At 46.5% G+C, this 17,385-nt stretch overlaps 1 protein-coding gene across 2 annotated transcripts in view; it reads right to left on the bottom strand.

Annotated features, from left to right (window-relative positions):
• The window catches only part of Rpn13 (regulatory particle non-ATPase 13), a 39,553-nt gene extending 22,326 nt beyond the window's left edge, over positions 1–17,227 (bottom strand). For both annotated transcript variants that reach the window (XM_077704650.1, XM_077704649.1), the window contains exons 1-5: positions 16,900–17,227; positions 13,439–13,555; positions 9,804–10,020; positions 4,120–4,192; positions 73–383 (exon numbers count right to left, since the gene is read on the bottom strand). In XM_077704650.1, the coding sequence (XP_077560776.1) occupies positions 73–383; positions 4,120–4,192; positions 9,804–10,020; positions 13,439–13,555; positions 16,900–17,103 (922 nt within the window). In that variant the 5' untranslated portion in view covers positions 17,104–17,227. The remainder of the gene's footprint in view (positions 1–72; positions 384–4,119; positions 4,193–9,803; positions 10,021–13,438; positions 13,556–16,899) is intronic.
• Positions 17,228–17,385: the final 158 nt, after the last annotated feature.

Below are 17,385 nucleotides of genomic sequence, written 5' to 3' on the forward strand. Positions count from 1 at the left end.
TCGCAAAACTAGTTTCTTTCAAATTGATCAGAGTTGTGGCCCTCTGATCAATCCCACATTCCAAAGACTCACTCTTGATGCCCGAGAGGATGTTCTGCAGGTCGCTCAGCTGTATGGCCGCCCCTGGGGTGGTGCTGCCCGAGCCCCCGCTGCCGCCAGCCGCCGTGGTGGCCGCAGCCGACGGGGTGGTTGTGCTGCCGCCAGTGGTGGCAGCAGCTGGGGTGGCCGCCTTGGTGGACTCCGATGCGGCTGCGGGGGCAGCAGCCGCAGAGCTGGTGCTCAGGGCCGGAGCCGAACTGGTGGCCGACGTCGCGGTGGTGGTGGCAGTGCTGTCCGAGGCAGCCGCTGCGCTGCCACCCGAGCCACCTCCTCCCCCTCCTCCACTGCAAACCAGAGTACGGGGGTTGTTGAGAAACGGCAACAATCCACTGGGTCCCCCCCCCCCTGCTTGAAGCATTCGCGAGCATTGACCCCAGACAACGGCACTGCTCTGAAGGAAGCGCTCAGACTACCTCCAATGGACCAAGTGTGTGAAGGTTGCTTCAAGTGCTGGCGGACGGCACTGCTGCAGGGGTACCCAGTAACCACAAGGACAGAGGGGCCGGCGTTCTTTCAATGTCAGTCAATGCCTTTGCACATCACTGCTCTATCAGCAGTTTCTCAAATTGGGGGGTAGCGGATATGTGCTTTACTAACGACACAGATAAGAGGACCATTTCCACAAACTAGGTTTCATAAATAAGGTATCATAAATAAACAAGGTATCATAAATGAATAATTAAATAAATAGGTTTCATGACAGAATGGAACACAACATGACTGACGATGACTGAGTGGTCTCCTTGAGGCAAGAGCTCCTTTTTTCTTTCTATTGCCAAGTAGCAGGAAAATCGTTCAAAGGAGGACAATAAGTTTCGACCGCCTCATGCCAAAATCTCGACACACAGGTGTCTCTGTTTTCCACCTCCAACAGAAAAATGGCTTCCGCGGTCCAATTTTATTTCTTAGGGCTCAGCAGCACAACGCTTTAACCAGTAAGCCAACCCAGCAGATGTAGTTTTCGTTTCAATACTGGTAACGTCCAGTGCACGGCATTTTTATCGCTTGCTCCAACTGTGTTAACAACAAAGCTGGGTATTGTTGAAAACTTGAGTGTGGCTTTTTCCACCAACTAAAATCCACCTCTCTGCATACGACCATCTTATGGTCAAGGAAACTAACCTCCCGACAAAACTGTGACCATCCATAAATGCACCCCACACTGTATTCTTGCACTTTATGGGCCTTCACACGCATGGGCACCTTCCCTATTCCTCCACGAAAGCCCAGTGCAGTGGCAAAAGGCCTTTCTGGCAATTATGAGTTCATTATGCGCGCACATTAGCACACACAATCCAGAAGCGTAGTTTCTTTGCCGTCCACAACAAACACACACAAAAAAAAACCTCTGGGCATCGCTATGCATAACCTCGAAAAGGCAGCTTAAGATGGCAGTTCTCTCCCACGACAATGGATAGCAGCAAAATAGGCGCACGGCCCAATGAAACATGACCAGTGCCGTCACCTGTACATCATGGCCGTCCCAAGACCACGCACTACAAAGCAACGTCAATTACTTTCCCCCTGGGAAGACACTTGTGATACTACAACTGAACACCGTTCCTTCCTCCGCTACTGTCTTCACTGCGGCCAACATCCAGTTCCAGGAAAGAACACGCTTGGGGGAGGAAGGGGAGACACTGTGTGGGGTGCTGAGCAGAGGTATGCCCTTCTCACTGGCAGTTTAAGCGGGGACACTGCTCTTAAAACACCTTTTTTTAACTGTTAAGTAAACTCTTGTGAAACTTGCCAGTCTTGCTGGATTTTACCCGCTGATTTCAAAAATGGCATTATTTTTTCAGCTGGTAAATTAGTTCCCAAGGTAATTAGAGATAATTAGCCATTTCTGGAGGAACAATGGACAAAAGAGTGTCGGTCATAAAACTTATCTTTACATTTTCCAATACTATGAACCTTGTGAGTGCAATAAGAGAACCGGTTTTTTGATGCATCGCTTGGAACTAATTTTACAGCTCATTAAACTTCGGTGTTTGAAATGGGCACTCAACATGGTTCCTTGCCACTGGTGCCACCAAGATTTAATGAGCTGTAAAATTAGTTCTAAGCAACGCATCAGAAAAATGAATCTCTTATTGCACTCCCCAGGGTTCATAGTATTGGAAAATATAAAGGGTACAGTTCTGTGAGTAGCACTGTTTTGTCTATTGTTCCTCCAAAAATGGCTAATTATCTCTAATTATCTTGGTAACTCATTGACTTACTCAAAAAATATTGGCGTACACTCAAACCTCGTTATAGCGAAGTTGAAGGGGACCTGTATTTATTTCGTTATATCCATAATTTCGTTATATCAATTATGACAGTTTCCCCCAGTGTGTGCTCAGTTGGGTGCACATTGATAAGCATGCAAAGAAGGAAACCGCCTCGCGGCCCACTGTAGCTGCTAGGCGACCACGCATGCTTCGTATATCGAATAGAAGACAAACATTTTGCTCGCTCAATGCACCCACTTCCTATTTTATTGTCCGCTAGACACAGCTAGGAAAAAGCCTGCGATGCTCCTTTGTTTCGGACATCGCAAGTGAAAGACTTCCTTTTCAGCAGTGGCCACCGTACTGTTACCATTTTCGCTGTCGCCATGGGCGCCGAAGAAAAGACGCAGAAAGTCAACCATATCGAGTGCTTCCTACGACATTGGCACGTCGACCGTGTCTTCATGGGAGACCACGCCGTCTTTGTCATCACTTGCATCGGTTTGTCCGGTGCCATCAGCGACAATAGCATTGTCGGTTGGCTGTGAGGTCAACGCAGGAATTTTAAAACAACCGCGCCGAACAAGTGTCGAGCTCCGCGGACTACTACACGCACCATGGTCGGGTTCTTTTTTTTTTGGAGGGGGGGGACTAACATTAGTTCGTTATATCCATTGACAGGTCAATTTACTTCATTACAATGAGGTTTCAAATGCATGGTTCTCTAAGAAGATTTCGAGGGGAATTTCATTTACTTTGTTTTATCCATTATTTCGTTATATCCCGTTACGTTGTTACAAGGTTTGAGTGCATTTGAAATCAGTGGAAAAAAGCAGCAAGACGGACAAGTTTCACTGAGTTTACTTATCGATTAAATGAAGCTGTTTTAGGAGCCATGTTCCCCCTTTAAGAGCAGAGTACTGACAGAAGTCTTATCACTACAACTGCCCGGGGAGCTTTCACTGGAAGCCTTCTCTCAAAGCTTTAACCCTGTGCATGCGTCTAGAAACCACTTATACGAAAAAGAGTTCACCCGCAAGGTTTCATCTTCAAGCCAGGTGTTTTCAACGAGGATTGCTTTGTGAGTGAACTCCTTACTGAACCGACATTTTATCCGGTCTTCCTTATTTTGCTGCAACCATCAGGAGGAAATGCGCCACTGATGAGACAGATAGGAGAGAAAAACACCACACAGCAAAGGCCTTATCTCAATTGCACATTTTCTTCTATTCATGTCAGACCAGCCAGCCCCTTTGTACAGCTTTGCTAAACAGTTATCGTTAAAGTGAATAAAACAAGCCAAATTCCTCCACCAGTCAACGATCACGGGTACCTCTTAAAAAAATGACATTAGCCTCGCTATCACGGCTAGATTAGATGAAACTAAGCCTTGCAATCCAGCACAATTTTGCATGGTTGCACTGGATTGCAAGGGGGGGGGGTTTAAAAATGGGGTTTTAAAATAGGGTCTTAAAAATGTGGTTTACACACCCCATTTTATTTTTAACAGCACGCCTCTAATGCACTGAATCATGAAGGCTTCTTTTTTTTCCCTAAATCCTTATTGAATTAGACAACCACATCCAGCTGCCCAATATCCTGCTATTGGTACCGATTCAGTCATAGCCTCCCTGCAATCATCGCACCTTGGAGCAAGCCGCAATCGTGTGTCAATTAGTGAAACTGCACTTTTTGCTTTTTCTTTACTGCACGTTAATAACATTAGGTTCAGACACAGGCAAGGGCAGCAAGAGACAACAAATAAAGTAAAACGAAGAGAAACGTTAGAAAAAAATGAGCGACAAACCTCTGGGAGGCCGACCGCACTCCACCCAGCAGCGAACTCAGGTTGGCCACTCCACTCATCCCACCAATGCCACCTAAGAAAAAACAAACGAAGAGAAACCAGCATAAGTTCTCGGCACCCACATCGACTTGCTATTACACCGGCCAAGGACCTTCAGCTTGCCACTTTCAATTTCAACCAAGCTCAACACATTTCAGCAAAAACATGACTACAGTCGTATCCAAAAACGTGTGGCTCCATTCCCCCCCCCCCCAAAATTCAAGCCCATTTTTTGTCCTATGAATGCGAATGGTCAGTGGAACTGTGCAGTCACTGTCACTTTATAGAAATGGTTGCGATGGCTTCATCATCGCTGTTACATGCCCTAACCAGCCTGCTTGCCCAAACGTCTCCAACACAAAACCGTGCAAACCACTCTTTTGTTGGTCCCAATACATCCACATTAAAATCGGCAGTTACGACCTCACAGATAGTGTCATCGCAACGATTACCCAGTGTCTGACGACAGTTTAAGGATGCCTAAAGCTTTCTCAAGGGTTTGTGGAAAGCATTAATGCCTAATTGAACGCTTGAGACGCCTTGCTTCCTGGCCACTTTGTCAAAAGACTTTGTCCTCTCATCACTGGACACAATCTGCTTCACAATCAGCTTCCGCGATACACTTCCAAATGGCTCTCATCTGTCTTCTACACACTGCACCGCTACCAGTCCCTCTTTGCTACAGCCAAGTTAAAAGAATTGGCACAGCTTGCATTAGTGGTTGGTGCAAGGCTGGAGAAACAGCAGCAGAGCTGGCAGCCCCTCTCCCTTCATTGGAGACCCAGCTGTGCTATTTTTTTTTTCCCCGCTTAAAAATTAACCCATTTGGCTGCAATACTTAAGAAAAAGTCTATCTGCCTTTTTTTCCTTGCAGGTTTCAGTTTCAGTTTCAGTTTATTTTCCACAAGTGGATGGTTCCTCGGGTAAAAGCCACTTTTGCAGCTTGACAAAGCCCGGTTGTGTGCACTGTGTGCCAACACAACCTTTTTTTCTTTCTAATTGGCTGCGTATGTTCCCTCCTCCTGCTAATCTCGTACACATCCCATCGGGCCTTTGGTACTTGGCTCAGTGGTTAGGTTGCTAATTTCACAGCGTAAAGGTCCCGGGTTGGATTCCCGGGACTTCCCTAACCCCATTTTTTTCTTGAGGCTTCACCTTCGAGGTTTTTTGGTGCGACGGACAAATTTGTGTCAGCCTAAATGAGCAGCTGTTCTGTTAAATGCATTATCGAATGCTTTGTGCTACCGAACACTTAATGCTCCAAAGGCACATGCAGGGGTGAGACAGCTGAATCAGATTTGGGAGCAGTTTTTGGAGCAGCGAAATCTCGATTTTGGAGCAGAAGAACCTTGATTTGGAGCAGAATGATGACATTTATTATGTCACCTTACGAGCCTAAAAATCAAATTTTTGGCAACTCGGGGGGAAGGGGGAGTGCACTTTTTAATGGGTTTTGAACGTACATAACACTGAAACAGCCTTTCAATTAAGTTTTTTCTACTAGAGTATCACAAGAAGCGAACTGCACTACCTTTTTACAAGCCATTTATAAATTCTTAGGCTCCACGCATAGATAGCATGGAGTGCCGTTGAAAACATCGAATCGAAAAACTAAGCAATTGCAAGGCATTTTCATTATCATGTGAATGCTGAAATTATTATATTTGTAATCCCAGACTCTGCTTTACACACAATTGTAGAGGCATGGCAAAAGTTGCGCAAAGCCAGATGACAATCTTCGCACCCCACCAGCCCATTTCAATCCCCAAGGTGCGTATTCACTACGATCGCAATTTGAATAACGCTGGTATAGTTTAACCACCTGCCTCTTGGCATTAAATTTCACTTCAGATGAATAAACCCGGCCACTATCAGCAGTGGCCATTATCGGCCACTGCTAGAACATTTTGCGGCGATGTAGCCTGCGCCGCCACTTCTGCAGTGTCGATCGTCCCATTTCCGCCACTCGCAAGCTCGCTGTCAAAGGCAGCAATAACTCAGCGTTTTATTATAACACCGCAATGAGTGTGAAATTTCACTTCAAGCGCGCACCGCACCTCGCACTCGAGGCCGAAACACGGCGAATTCGCGGGCCCCATGTTGTTTTTGATGAACACGACCCCGTTCTTCGAGTCACGCAACTTCCCTAAACAGATCAAACGACTAAATGAAAACCCAGCCACCCACATAACCAAAACCACAGTATAAATGGGCGAAGAGCACTCTGCCTGAACCACGAAAAACGGCTTCGCCCGACGGCCATGTTTTCCAATATGCACCTATATATGCACCATATGCACCACACCATATGCACCAAGATGGCTCCTATATGCACCACACCAAGATGGCGGCACCCAGTAATGTCGTTCCGGAGATACGGCGCTCCGAAAATTGCCGTCTTTTCATCAATTTTCACCAGTAGTTTGTCGCCTCAGTACACATACGTATTTTTTTCTACAGGACCGTGCAGTTGTTTTTCATGGGAAAACTTAATAAAACCCGACATGGTGACCTTCGAAAAAACTATCTTGGGGAGAATTTTATGCGGGTTTTTTATTGAATGATCAATCAATTAAACCTTTACAAACAGGATCATCTTGGGGGTGCTCGAAAATTATGCCGTCAGTAAGCATTTCCCCCACTGAAACTGGCGGGAGCGTTAAAATCCTTGGCTCTCAGACTGTTTTGGAGCAGTTTGGCGCAATTTTTGCAATTTTCAAGCTTTTGGAGCAGCCTGGCGCAGGAAAGCAGATTTGTATCAAAAGTGCGCAATATGTGCAACTGTCTCACCCCTGCACATGTAGCAGCAAGATCAGGACGTCAAAAAATATACGCAAACCTAGCCTATTATAGCGACGCTGTAAAAAGAATAGGTAATAACAAACCAAGATAAAAAACAAACATAAAGTACCTAGCCCTGTGAAAAAAGCAATTTCAAATTTTTGAGCCACCATAGAGTCAAGACGCTCGATTTTGATTAGTGAGGCAGAATCCAACAATCTTCGATGGATGCACCCCAACAATATGTCAGAGCTGCCATTAGAATAGCACTCTGTAGACATGGCATTCACTTACTCCCAGGATGCTGTCGAACCGAGCTGCACCCAAGAAACCAAGATTGCACCAAGACGAGTACAGAAGTGTCTGTGATGTGCGCTACTACTACTACAATGAAAATTGAGGGGCCAGAGCTGGCGTGACTTTCTCTGCCACCTGAAATTACATAATTGACTGAATTAACATTAACCAGTTGATTGGAACAGTTCACTGAGTGTAATAGCGCGAGTGAAATTGTTTGATTCATTGCTTCAACACTGTTCACTGACCGTAATTGACAGCTCGAAATTATTTGGTTCGAAAGGTCAAGCCCATTAACCTCTGCAGGTCTGTGTAAGCAGGCATGAACATGGACACACCAAAGTTAGCCCTATGTGAACTTTTCTACAAGTGCCATGCATCATGACTGCCTCAATCAACTACGGTTTCCAACACACGACCCTCGTACCATATTTTCACACGTACAGCTGAACCTCGATATAACGAACCTCGATTTAACGAAATTCGCGATATAACGAATTTTTTCAAGTTTTCTGTCCAAATTTTTCTAAATCCATGTATTTTTATCCCGATTTTACGAAGTAATTTAGTGCGGTGCTTTCGATTTAACGAAGTCATGGCAAGAAAGGAAGAACGAAATTCCGGTCGAGGCACATTTTAGTTTGCCTCTCAGAGCCTGCATTGAAAACATTCAGTACTCACATTAACTCTTAAAAGGTTAAAATGAAATAAAAGCGGTGAATTATGCGGTTGACAACAATTAAAAGCGATGAAAGAAGCTGCTCAATAACCGTTAGCGGTCATGGACGGTTTAATAGTGCGGCCACCATTTTGACGTCTCCATCGTTGCCTACGCCAGCGCCGTCTATGCTTAGGCTGCCGAAGCCTACTTCAAGTGTTTTTTTCTACACGTCCCTGCTCACGGTGCGGCTGCTCCAGGTTGTGCTCGCTGATAACCACATTATATTTTGTTCATCCATCATTAGATGAGTCTTATAAGCAGCATGAGCACTCCAAGAGAAAGAAAAGTGTTCCGTAAAAGAGCCTGAGGAAGTGTCAGTGAAACTGAAGGCCACCGAAGTGATGGGGTGCCATCGACGTTCTGCGGAGGCACGCGGGCGCAAGCGAATGTTTAAGAGCAAGCCTTGTTAACGCTGTCAACATACGAGCGTCGCGTAAAGCCCACCCTGGTCAAGAAACGCCAAGCACTGCTTACAGACTTCTTCACTACGGCTTGACCATAGAGTGCTGGTGGCAATAAATTGCTCTCCGAACGTGGTCAGAACGTGTTCATTAGACAGCTGCAATGTAGAGAAATCGGTTTCTTAGGGCTCAGCGGGCATAAAAGTAATTGCGTATTCAAATTTGGCCAGAAGGTATTTAATGTAAGCTTTCTGCTTTTGCGGGAGCACGTAAGTGCTGCTCTACAACGGGAAGAGGTCCGTGTGTACTCCACTCAACTCTCAATGATGGCTTTATCTCTAGTGTCGTGGTTGCATCACGCGCCCATACTGCAGAGCCTTTGTGCATCAAAAAAGTCTTTCGAAAGCTTCGTCCGCTGTTGGCCCGCCGCAACCCTCAACGCCGCACCTAAGCCTACCACTGAACAGACGAAAAGAGGCGTAACTTCGAACCAGCACCTCGCCGGGGTGAAGTTCATGGGGCATGGACGCGGGTTCAATTGACTAACAGCGGCGTTAAGTAGTGACCGAAATGAAAAAAAGAAAAAGTGGAAACCTAGTGTTCTATCATATTTAATGAGGCGTTGCGGAAAAAGCACCGGTTTTACAACGACACAAACTAATGTCGGATATCCGAATTCCATTGCTGAAGCTCTTAACTCACACAATTTTCGTGGCCAGTTTTAGTACAGATTTCGCTTTAAGTGGAGAGGTAACTACATAGCAGTTGTTTCTGAGCGATGCGCAAGGTGTTGAAACCTCAATAACTGGTTAAATTAACTGTAAAATCGAAACCTCGATTTTACGAAATTCTCGATTTAACGAAATTTTCGCCCGCAAGTACGACTTCGTTATATCTAGGTTTAACTGTATAACCCGCCCCTGTATGTAACCCACACCCCCACTTTCCGTCGACGAACAAAAAAAAAAATTATACCCCTCCGTATCCCACATAATTTATACATAACAGGATAGACCAAAGCTACTACTCAAACAACATTATACACATTTATTTATGCAAAAGAATTCACCTAACTGGTTACGCAACTAGATGGCTTGCTGCATACATTTTTTCAGGTTGGTGTATTGTTGAGCTGTGTGTGCAAAATAAGCACTCTCAAAGGGATAACAGTGGTTTAGTCGCCATTACTGCTGTAGGGGCATCACAGCCCAATGCGCATTGCTGTAAAGCTGCACCAAAGGAAATACCTCGCATATAATCCGCACCTCACTTCACCCCCGAAATTTTCACATTTTTAGTGCGCGTTATACGCATGAAAATACGGTACACAACGAACAGTGGTTACTCTTCGGTACATAACTCTACTTTTCGTTCTTTCTTTGGGCATTGCACGAAGTAACGAAATGAGAGAGAGACGGCCGCATCTACCCCCCAATAATTCGTACCGAGCAGCTGGACGAGCTGGTTCTGGCTCATGTTGTTGAGCAGGTTCTGCAGGTCGTCGTCCCCGATGTTGCTCAGCTCCGAGTGCAGGTGGCCCCCCGAGCCCCCGCCCCCGGCCCCCCCTCCGCCCCCCGCGCGGCTCGACCCGGGCACGGGCGGGTTGTTCAGGTACTCGTTCACCTTGCGCACAAGCTCCTCGTCCTTGTCCTCCTTGGGCTCCTGCGTGAGGATTGCGCACACCCAACACACGCTCAACCCTTTCAGGGTCAACGACGTACATGCACGTCCCCTGCAAACACCTTCAAAATGGTCAATGCCGTACATGCACGTCATCACTTGTATGTTCAAATTCAAAAAGCGTGCTTTTTTCAGTCATTTCTCTCGCTTGGCATGTGCTCATACAAGGAAATGTGAGAAATTTTTTTCTTGCGCCGATGGTCCTTTTTTTTTTTATGCTTTACAACAGGCGTGCACTGGCTATCGCTCGCATATCCGGTGACACGCAGGCGCACTCCAGCTAGTTACGGTTTCATCCTCCAGGTGCTTCCCGCTTCGTGAGCCCGCCTAACACATTTCTTGCGCTTCTTCCCCTTTTTGTGCTCGCAAAACTTCTTTAAAATTTTTCTACTGTTACTCATGAATAAACCACGCGTACGTGACAACACAAACGATTTTTTTTGCCACTTTGTGTTCGCCCTAAAAATATCACAACATTTTTTTATCGAAATAGATTCGTCCGTAGAATTTAAATCAGCATTAAGAAAAATTGACCCTCGAGGATCGCATTTCACACAAAAAATTTGACCTTCTCAAAAGGCCTCCACCACCCAAATCCAAAATACCTCAAATCGGAATGCCTGGTATAACCCGTGTTATTGGTGTAGCAGCTTTAATTGAAAGCACAGTGAAATTTTATTCAAATTTGCCCATCGCTCGTTGTATGTCACAGTGCAATCACTGGCCCAGATGTTTGTGGCCGTGTATTCTAATGTCATTGCAGGCTTATCTGTGATGCACCGGAAGTGTTTTGAGGCACCTCTAATGCCAGCGAGGTGCTTTTTGCACAGTGATTTATATCCGTAAGCACTAAAACAAGTGGACTTGTGTGCTTGTTAGGAGGAAAAAAGTAGCTCTTACAACTGCTCACACGCTTCAGCACATAAGAAGTGAGCTACTATTCGTGATCAAAGCTCTTTGTTGCCAATGGTTATACAGCAAAGCGTTATGCGAGCATGTGAACTTTTCTCCCATGATGCACGCTCCTTTCGAAATCAAGACACATCAATGCTCACAGAGCACCAACGTTATTTCTAGGGGAAACCTTGTTATTTAAAGCCGAGCAGAGACCACGGCAACCAAACCAATGACTCCGCATCACGAGGTTACTTGCCATTCCCTCCTGCAAAGCGAAACCCATCTGGCCAGGTGGTGCTGGAGAGGTTTAAAGAAGACTATCTGAACAGAAAATCATCTTATGCCAACAAGGCTGAACACGGGGACAAGCCATGTTTGCGAATTGCATCTGCCATCTGTCTGAAACTTTCCGAATCAGAAACGTTACAACTGTCTTTGAACTTTATAGCCAAAAACAAAAAAAAACCATGGGCCTTGGGCAAACTGAGCTCCTAATCAACTTTACACATCCCTAGTCAAACTTTTGCCAATCAATCTGATTCAACACTCACCGAACTTACTCCAGAAAACAATAGCATTGCAAGAAGGCAGTATACAAGCTAGCGAAAAGAAGGAAAGAAGAAACGTTTGTCTTCGTGTAAACCCTGCACTTTCAGCAACGATCCAGCAACTCGCACAAACAAGTACCGGGTGCGCGAGATATTTGAGAACAGAACGTTGGCATCAGGCACAACAGAATATCTCCAGGAAAATCAGACATATTTTCACCTAACTAGGGGAAGTACTTCTCTTATGGTTTATTTCCATAACCACTCACTGAATTCGCAATCGGCGGCAATGAGCGATTCGATTCGGCTTTGCGAATGGCTGCAAGCACGGATCAGGTGCTCCTTAGAGATGTTGGCCATTGAGTGAGAAAGGGCGGCCTTCAGCAAGTCTTATGTTTTGCGCGGCCTTTGTTGGCCTCTCTCTCTCAACGACGCCCCAGGCATAGTAGACGAGCAGATTGAAATCTGGGCCCGTTTGCCTGAACACGATAAGTGTGGGAATAAGTTCTCAACTACGATTTCAGGGATGTCTAGGTAATAAGTCGTTTGCCCGAAACTGATGTAAACGCTCGGTTAAGGTAGCGTTTCCGTCAGGTTTTTTGGCAACCGGCTTATTTCCCGTGGCCGACTTTAACTTATTGGCGTCCTATTCGTATGCGGGAACGTAATCGAGAACTTATGCGTGCGGGCAAATGGGCCCAGGAGAACAAAGAGGCCACAAGTTGGGAGTGCCGCGGTCGCAGAAGTTGACGGCCATGTCACTATTGGGTGATGCAGGCAGTGTGGACAGGATCCGAATCTTGCTGAAAGACATATGATCTTTCTTTCGAAACACTCTCTATCCATAGCTTTATAACGGTAACAAGCACATCCACGTAACCGGCAGCATCAATGCGGAGTCCTGCAAAAAAGTGTGCCAGCATGCCGTCACCCTCATTGCAGACAACGGATAACACCACTGCCGGAGAAATTAAGGGGTTCTGATGATGTCTTCAAGGACATAGTAGAAATTAAGAAGAAGAAACGGACCTGGGCAGGGCATGTAATGCGAAGGAAAGATAACCGTTGGCCATTAAGTGTAACAGAGTGGATCCCTAGAGAAGGCAAGCGGGGCAGGGGACAGCAGAAGGTTAGGTGGGCAGACGAGATCAAGAAGTTTGCGGGGATAAATTGGTCGCAGTTAGCACAAGACCGGGGTAATTGGAGATCCATGGGAGAGGCCTTTCCCCTGCAGTGGGCGTATATAGGTAGGCTGATGATGATGATGTCTGACCGCTGACTGCGCTTTTTTCCTTTTCGCCATAAATGCCACGTCACCGCCAGAATAAATCAGCTCGGTCCGCACCTTTTAAACGAAAGACTTTGCTACTTTCAGGAAGGTGGCAATTTCCAAGTGGCTGTGGTGCGCGGCCAGGGCGACGAGGACTGCATGACGTTTCATTTCCTGCTTCAACTCGTACCCTTCCATCTTTGAACAAACTGCGCAGTATGAATGATAAGGGGTCGACGAACAAGAAGCCATACGCCTAGATATGTACGATGAGGCTGCCGGTGTGTATGGCGATAAGGAATAACGTCCTCAAATACCTCGCGCACCCGATACTGCTTGTACGCGCAAGCCAACCGCTCTATTTGCAGAGATTCTGCTGCACAACTTCTACAACCCCCCCATATTCAACCCCATGCAGCCACCGTGATTGATTGTAGGGTTGAACGCGCCGACGCAACACAGGCGATGAGGTGCACCGTAGTGGAGGGCTCCGGATTAATTTTGACCACCTGGGGATCTTTTAACGTGCGCCAAAATCTCGTACACACGGGAGTTTTTGCTTTTCACCTCCATCAGAAAAGCGGTCGCCGTGGCCATAAACCAAAAACGCGTCCTTGTGCTCAGCAGCACAACGCCTTAGCCACTAAGCCACCGCGGTGGGTTGCAGCCACCGTGGCCTCCTCACCTGCATCCAGTAGAAGCACCTCCGTGAAGACGATTTAAACTTCAGCACGTACACCCGACCCGTGGTGCACTGCGTCACCCTCTTGAATTCGGCGTCATCCGGGAAGATGATCAGATCCTGTGCAGCACAAAGAAATGTCCTCTTATTCCAGCACGCAGCAAAAGCTCTGTTCCATAACTTTCACTTTCGACTACAGAAACCAGGCCACCGAAACTATCGAAAAATCCATCTCCTAGACATACAGGTGGCAAAAATGGGCAATTGGCTCGCATTTCTTCGTTACATAAGAAAGGCTTTTGAGCTCTGCCTTTCGTTGTCAAGCAGAACGATTATCATGCATGTTGATAATGATGGTTATCAGTTTCATGGCGCACGGCCAAGGGTAAGCAGCGCAAAAAAAAAAAAAGAAGATTTAAATAAAAGCGGTGTTAAAGGGACACTGAAGTGATTCCTAAACATTACGGTATTACTAGCGGAAATGGTAGTTTGGAGTCTATAGGCCATGTTTCAACCACTCTCGCTGCGTTTACGCGACTTTAATAGTCAATTTGAAAATGCTGTCCTCCTCTCTGCATCATCCTAGACAATTTCCTATGACGCTTCGTACGACTTCCAAATGAGATGGCTTGGCTTCACTGCACTACTGCACGGCCCGCCGAACCCCCTACAGAATCAGTCGGTCGGCCGCCGGCACGTCGTCGCAATTCGTTCGGTCAGTTGAAACTAATGATACATTTGTGCCTGGAAGAATATGCCTTTAGTTAGTTTGTAGACTGTATCTAGCTCCAAGTCCAAGTAGCCCTACACAAGTGCACATGTGACACTTCACTGACTGATACATTAGTAGAGAAATCTATGATTGTGGGGTTTTAACGCGCCAACGCAACGCAGGCGATGAGGCGCGCCATAGTGGAGGGCTCCGGATTAATTTTGACCACCTGGGGATCTTTATCGTGCGCCGAAATCTCGTACACACAGGCGTTTTTGCTTTTCGCCTCCATCAGAAAAGCGGCCGCCGCGGCCAGGAATCGAACCCACGACCTCGTGCTCAGCAGCGCAACGCCTTAGCCACTGAGCCACCGTGGCAGGTAGTAGAGAAATCTAAGGCAATATTAAAGGTGGCGGAAGAGTCAGCGAAGTTAATATAGGGAATAAGGAATTAAAATCAACTGAAACTTTTACCGTACAGCGTAAAACTAGGATGCAGGAAGCACTTTCTTATGATGGGGAAACAAGCACAGCGGTCAGCAGCATCACCAGACATCTGCAAACGCTTTTCCGCCTAAGCAATGCAGTCACTAGAGGTGAGATGTTTGTGGAAATTTTGGGGACGCTTGCTACACGAGCGTTATTGAAGAAATAGTCATCTAAGCTGCTTGATATGCTAAAACTAAATGAAAATGTAAACAGGCTATATAATAAATATATACTTTATATATTCTTCCCTGACAGTGCTGGTTTATGGCTAAGTGGTGTGTAGCATTAGCCCCTTGTTTCACAGTTCGCAAGTTCGAATCCCCGAGAGCATTTCTTTTGTTTTCTTTTAAGTTTATTTATTTGTTTTTGGGCAGTGTTTTCTATACTGAATTCACCATTTTTACGCTGTAACATTCATTGCACCACGAGCGAGTTTGCAGAACGTGTGCAGACTGACATTAACGCGCTGGCGAGTTCTCGTTGGCATGGTGTTGCCATAAGCACTGACTGCTTGTCCCGAATCAGCGGACCCTTGGCCTGGTGCGAACACACTTTTTACGATACAGGCACAAGCGAGGCAAGCTCCAAAAATGGGGGAAGCGCAATGCATTTGAGTGTGTTCGGTAACGCAGAGAGCGTTCACCCACAGCGCACGCCTCGGCTAGTGATCGTTACGACTCCAAGGCGTGCTGGCAGGCTTATCTGACGCATTTTACAGCTGACAACATGGCAGACGCGCGGTATGCCAGTTACTGAGATATCAAGAATGCCCAGCCAGCAATGACATCGGATGCCAAGCATGTTGTTCCACAGAACCGAAACTGGTGTGAATTCTAATCTTGGACATCGTCCAATCACGTAGCACCTAGCATGGATGTCACTGCCTTAGTTCTTGCAGCCGCCGCAGACCGCGCAAGGTAGTTTTTCTTCTTTCAGGCTTCCCACGGCAGCCGTGAGAATTACCTCCGGGAAATTCTCATGGCAGTTTCCATAATAGCTGGCTGGCCTAAAATTCGCTGAATAATATTACCTCCCAACGTAACCTAATCTAAGCTCACCAAACCTAACCGAACGTATCATAACCTACGCAAATCCAACCCCACTGCAGAAAACCTAACCTAACCCAGCCAGACCACACAGAAGGAAACCTATATTAAACCTAATCCAACTCACTTTAGAAGTCATGTGCATTGACCTCTTGACCAAGTAAAAACCAGAATGAAAAAAGCGGCGACTGCAGTGAAACATTCTCACGGTTACCATGATAATACACTACCTTAAGTATACATACTAAAAATTTGGATAGACCTACTATGACTGGTGTACTGGACCAGCCTGCGACTGAGCGCAATATGAAATGAAGTGTAAAAATTGGACCCTGTAAAAAATTTTAAAATGCGCTTATGAACCATGGGATCACTGGCTAGAAAGTATGATGGATGCAGTGGAATATGTTGTCTGTACAGTTCTGAGAAGTGCCTGTGTCGTGTTGTGTCAAGTGCCTCACATTATTTGATAAACGGATAGGTGTTCCCTGCACCAGCTACACAGGAGTCTTGAAGATCCTGTGAGCAGGTGTGAATGTGTGTGGCCCATCCATAATACACACAACTTCCATGTTATGTGTTGTGTGAGTCAATTGTATGTCGTCCCAAGTATTGCGCCATAAGCAAAGCGTGCAAAGAGAGAATGCACTGATTTTAATTGAGCTAACTGGCGAAATGTCAAATAATTTTGACTCTTCACTCGCGCAGCATCTCAATCTCAAGCCCCTCTACACAGCGGAGCCGGTCGCAATAGACAGAATGACGCTGCACGTCTCCGCTTCATCGTACTCTGTCCCGTTCCCGGTAGCACCTACCGCACATGCGTTTGGGAGAGGAGGAACGGGCATCCTCTGACAGGACCCCGATCCCGTCGGCAAGCCACTGGCTTAACGTCGTGCGTCCTGCCCGTGGTGCTTCTAAACAGAGTAATCTTTCTACGTTTCTACGCAGACACTCGACCCACCATTAACCACACCGATCGCAGCCTAAACGGCGCCAATACAACCGTAGGTAAACAAGCTGTGTCCTGCCTTTACGTCGCGCGTGTTTGGTAAGTTAAGACAACACTACAAGATACTGTTTGGAGGCGACTGAACTTACGGCTGAAAGAGCAAACCTCATCACTCGCTACGCCTCGTTACTAAGCTTTTCGCAGTGCGGCGTAGTTGCAATCCCCATTTTACGGCAAGGCTGAGAAAGCGCGCGCGGTTCACTCACATCTTCGAGGGTTCCCGAAGTGCGGTCCTTCCAGCAGAAGTGCATGAGCGAGTCTTCGCTCTGGTGTAGGTAGACGGTTCCCTTGCGCTTGTCAGGATGAACCATCTTGCCGTTCAGCGTCATCTTGCCGGCTCGGAACTCGACGAGATACTTGCTGTGGCTCTGGCTGCCCGTCGTGGAGCCGAAAAACAGTCCCCTGGTCATTTTGCGGGTTGGTTTTGCGGATTTTTCGGCCCTCGAATGCGGCTAATGACTCAGCTGCTGTAGCAGGGACGCGCACAAGATGCATCAACTGCAGCGGGCAAGCCGTTTCGGCCCCTCCGCGTTTGGCGGTCCTATGATAGTTGCGTACAAACTAACAACATGAACATAATTAGTCACTTTCACTTAAAACTTATCTCCATTTTTTTTTAATAATTTTATTTTTGAACACATAACAGCAACGAATTCGTGGAGGTATATTTCTAGATGTTCATTTTTTTTTTG

The sequence above is a fragment of the Haemaphysalis longicornis genome, unplaced genomic scaffold (genome assembly GCF_048455015.1).
Source record: "Haemaphysalis longicornis isolate Haplotype H1 unplaced genomic scaffold, Haemaphysalis longicornis Haplotype H1 scaffold_3, whole genome shotgun sequence".
Taxonomy (NCBI): Eukaryota; Metazoa; Arthropoda; class Arachnida; order Ixodida; family Ixodidae; genus Haemaphysalis; species Haemaphysalis longicornis.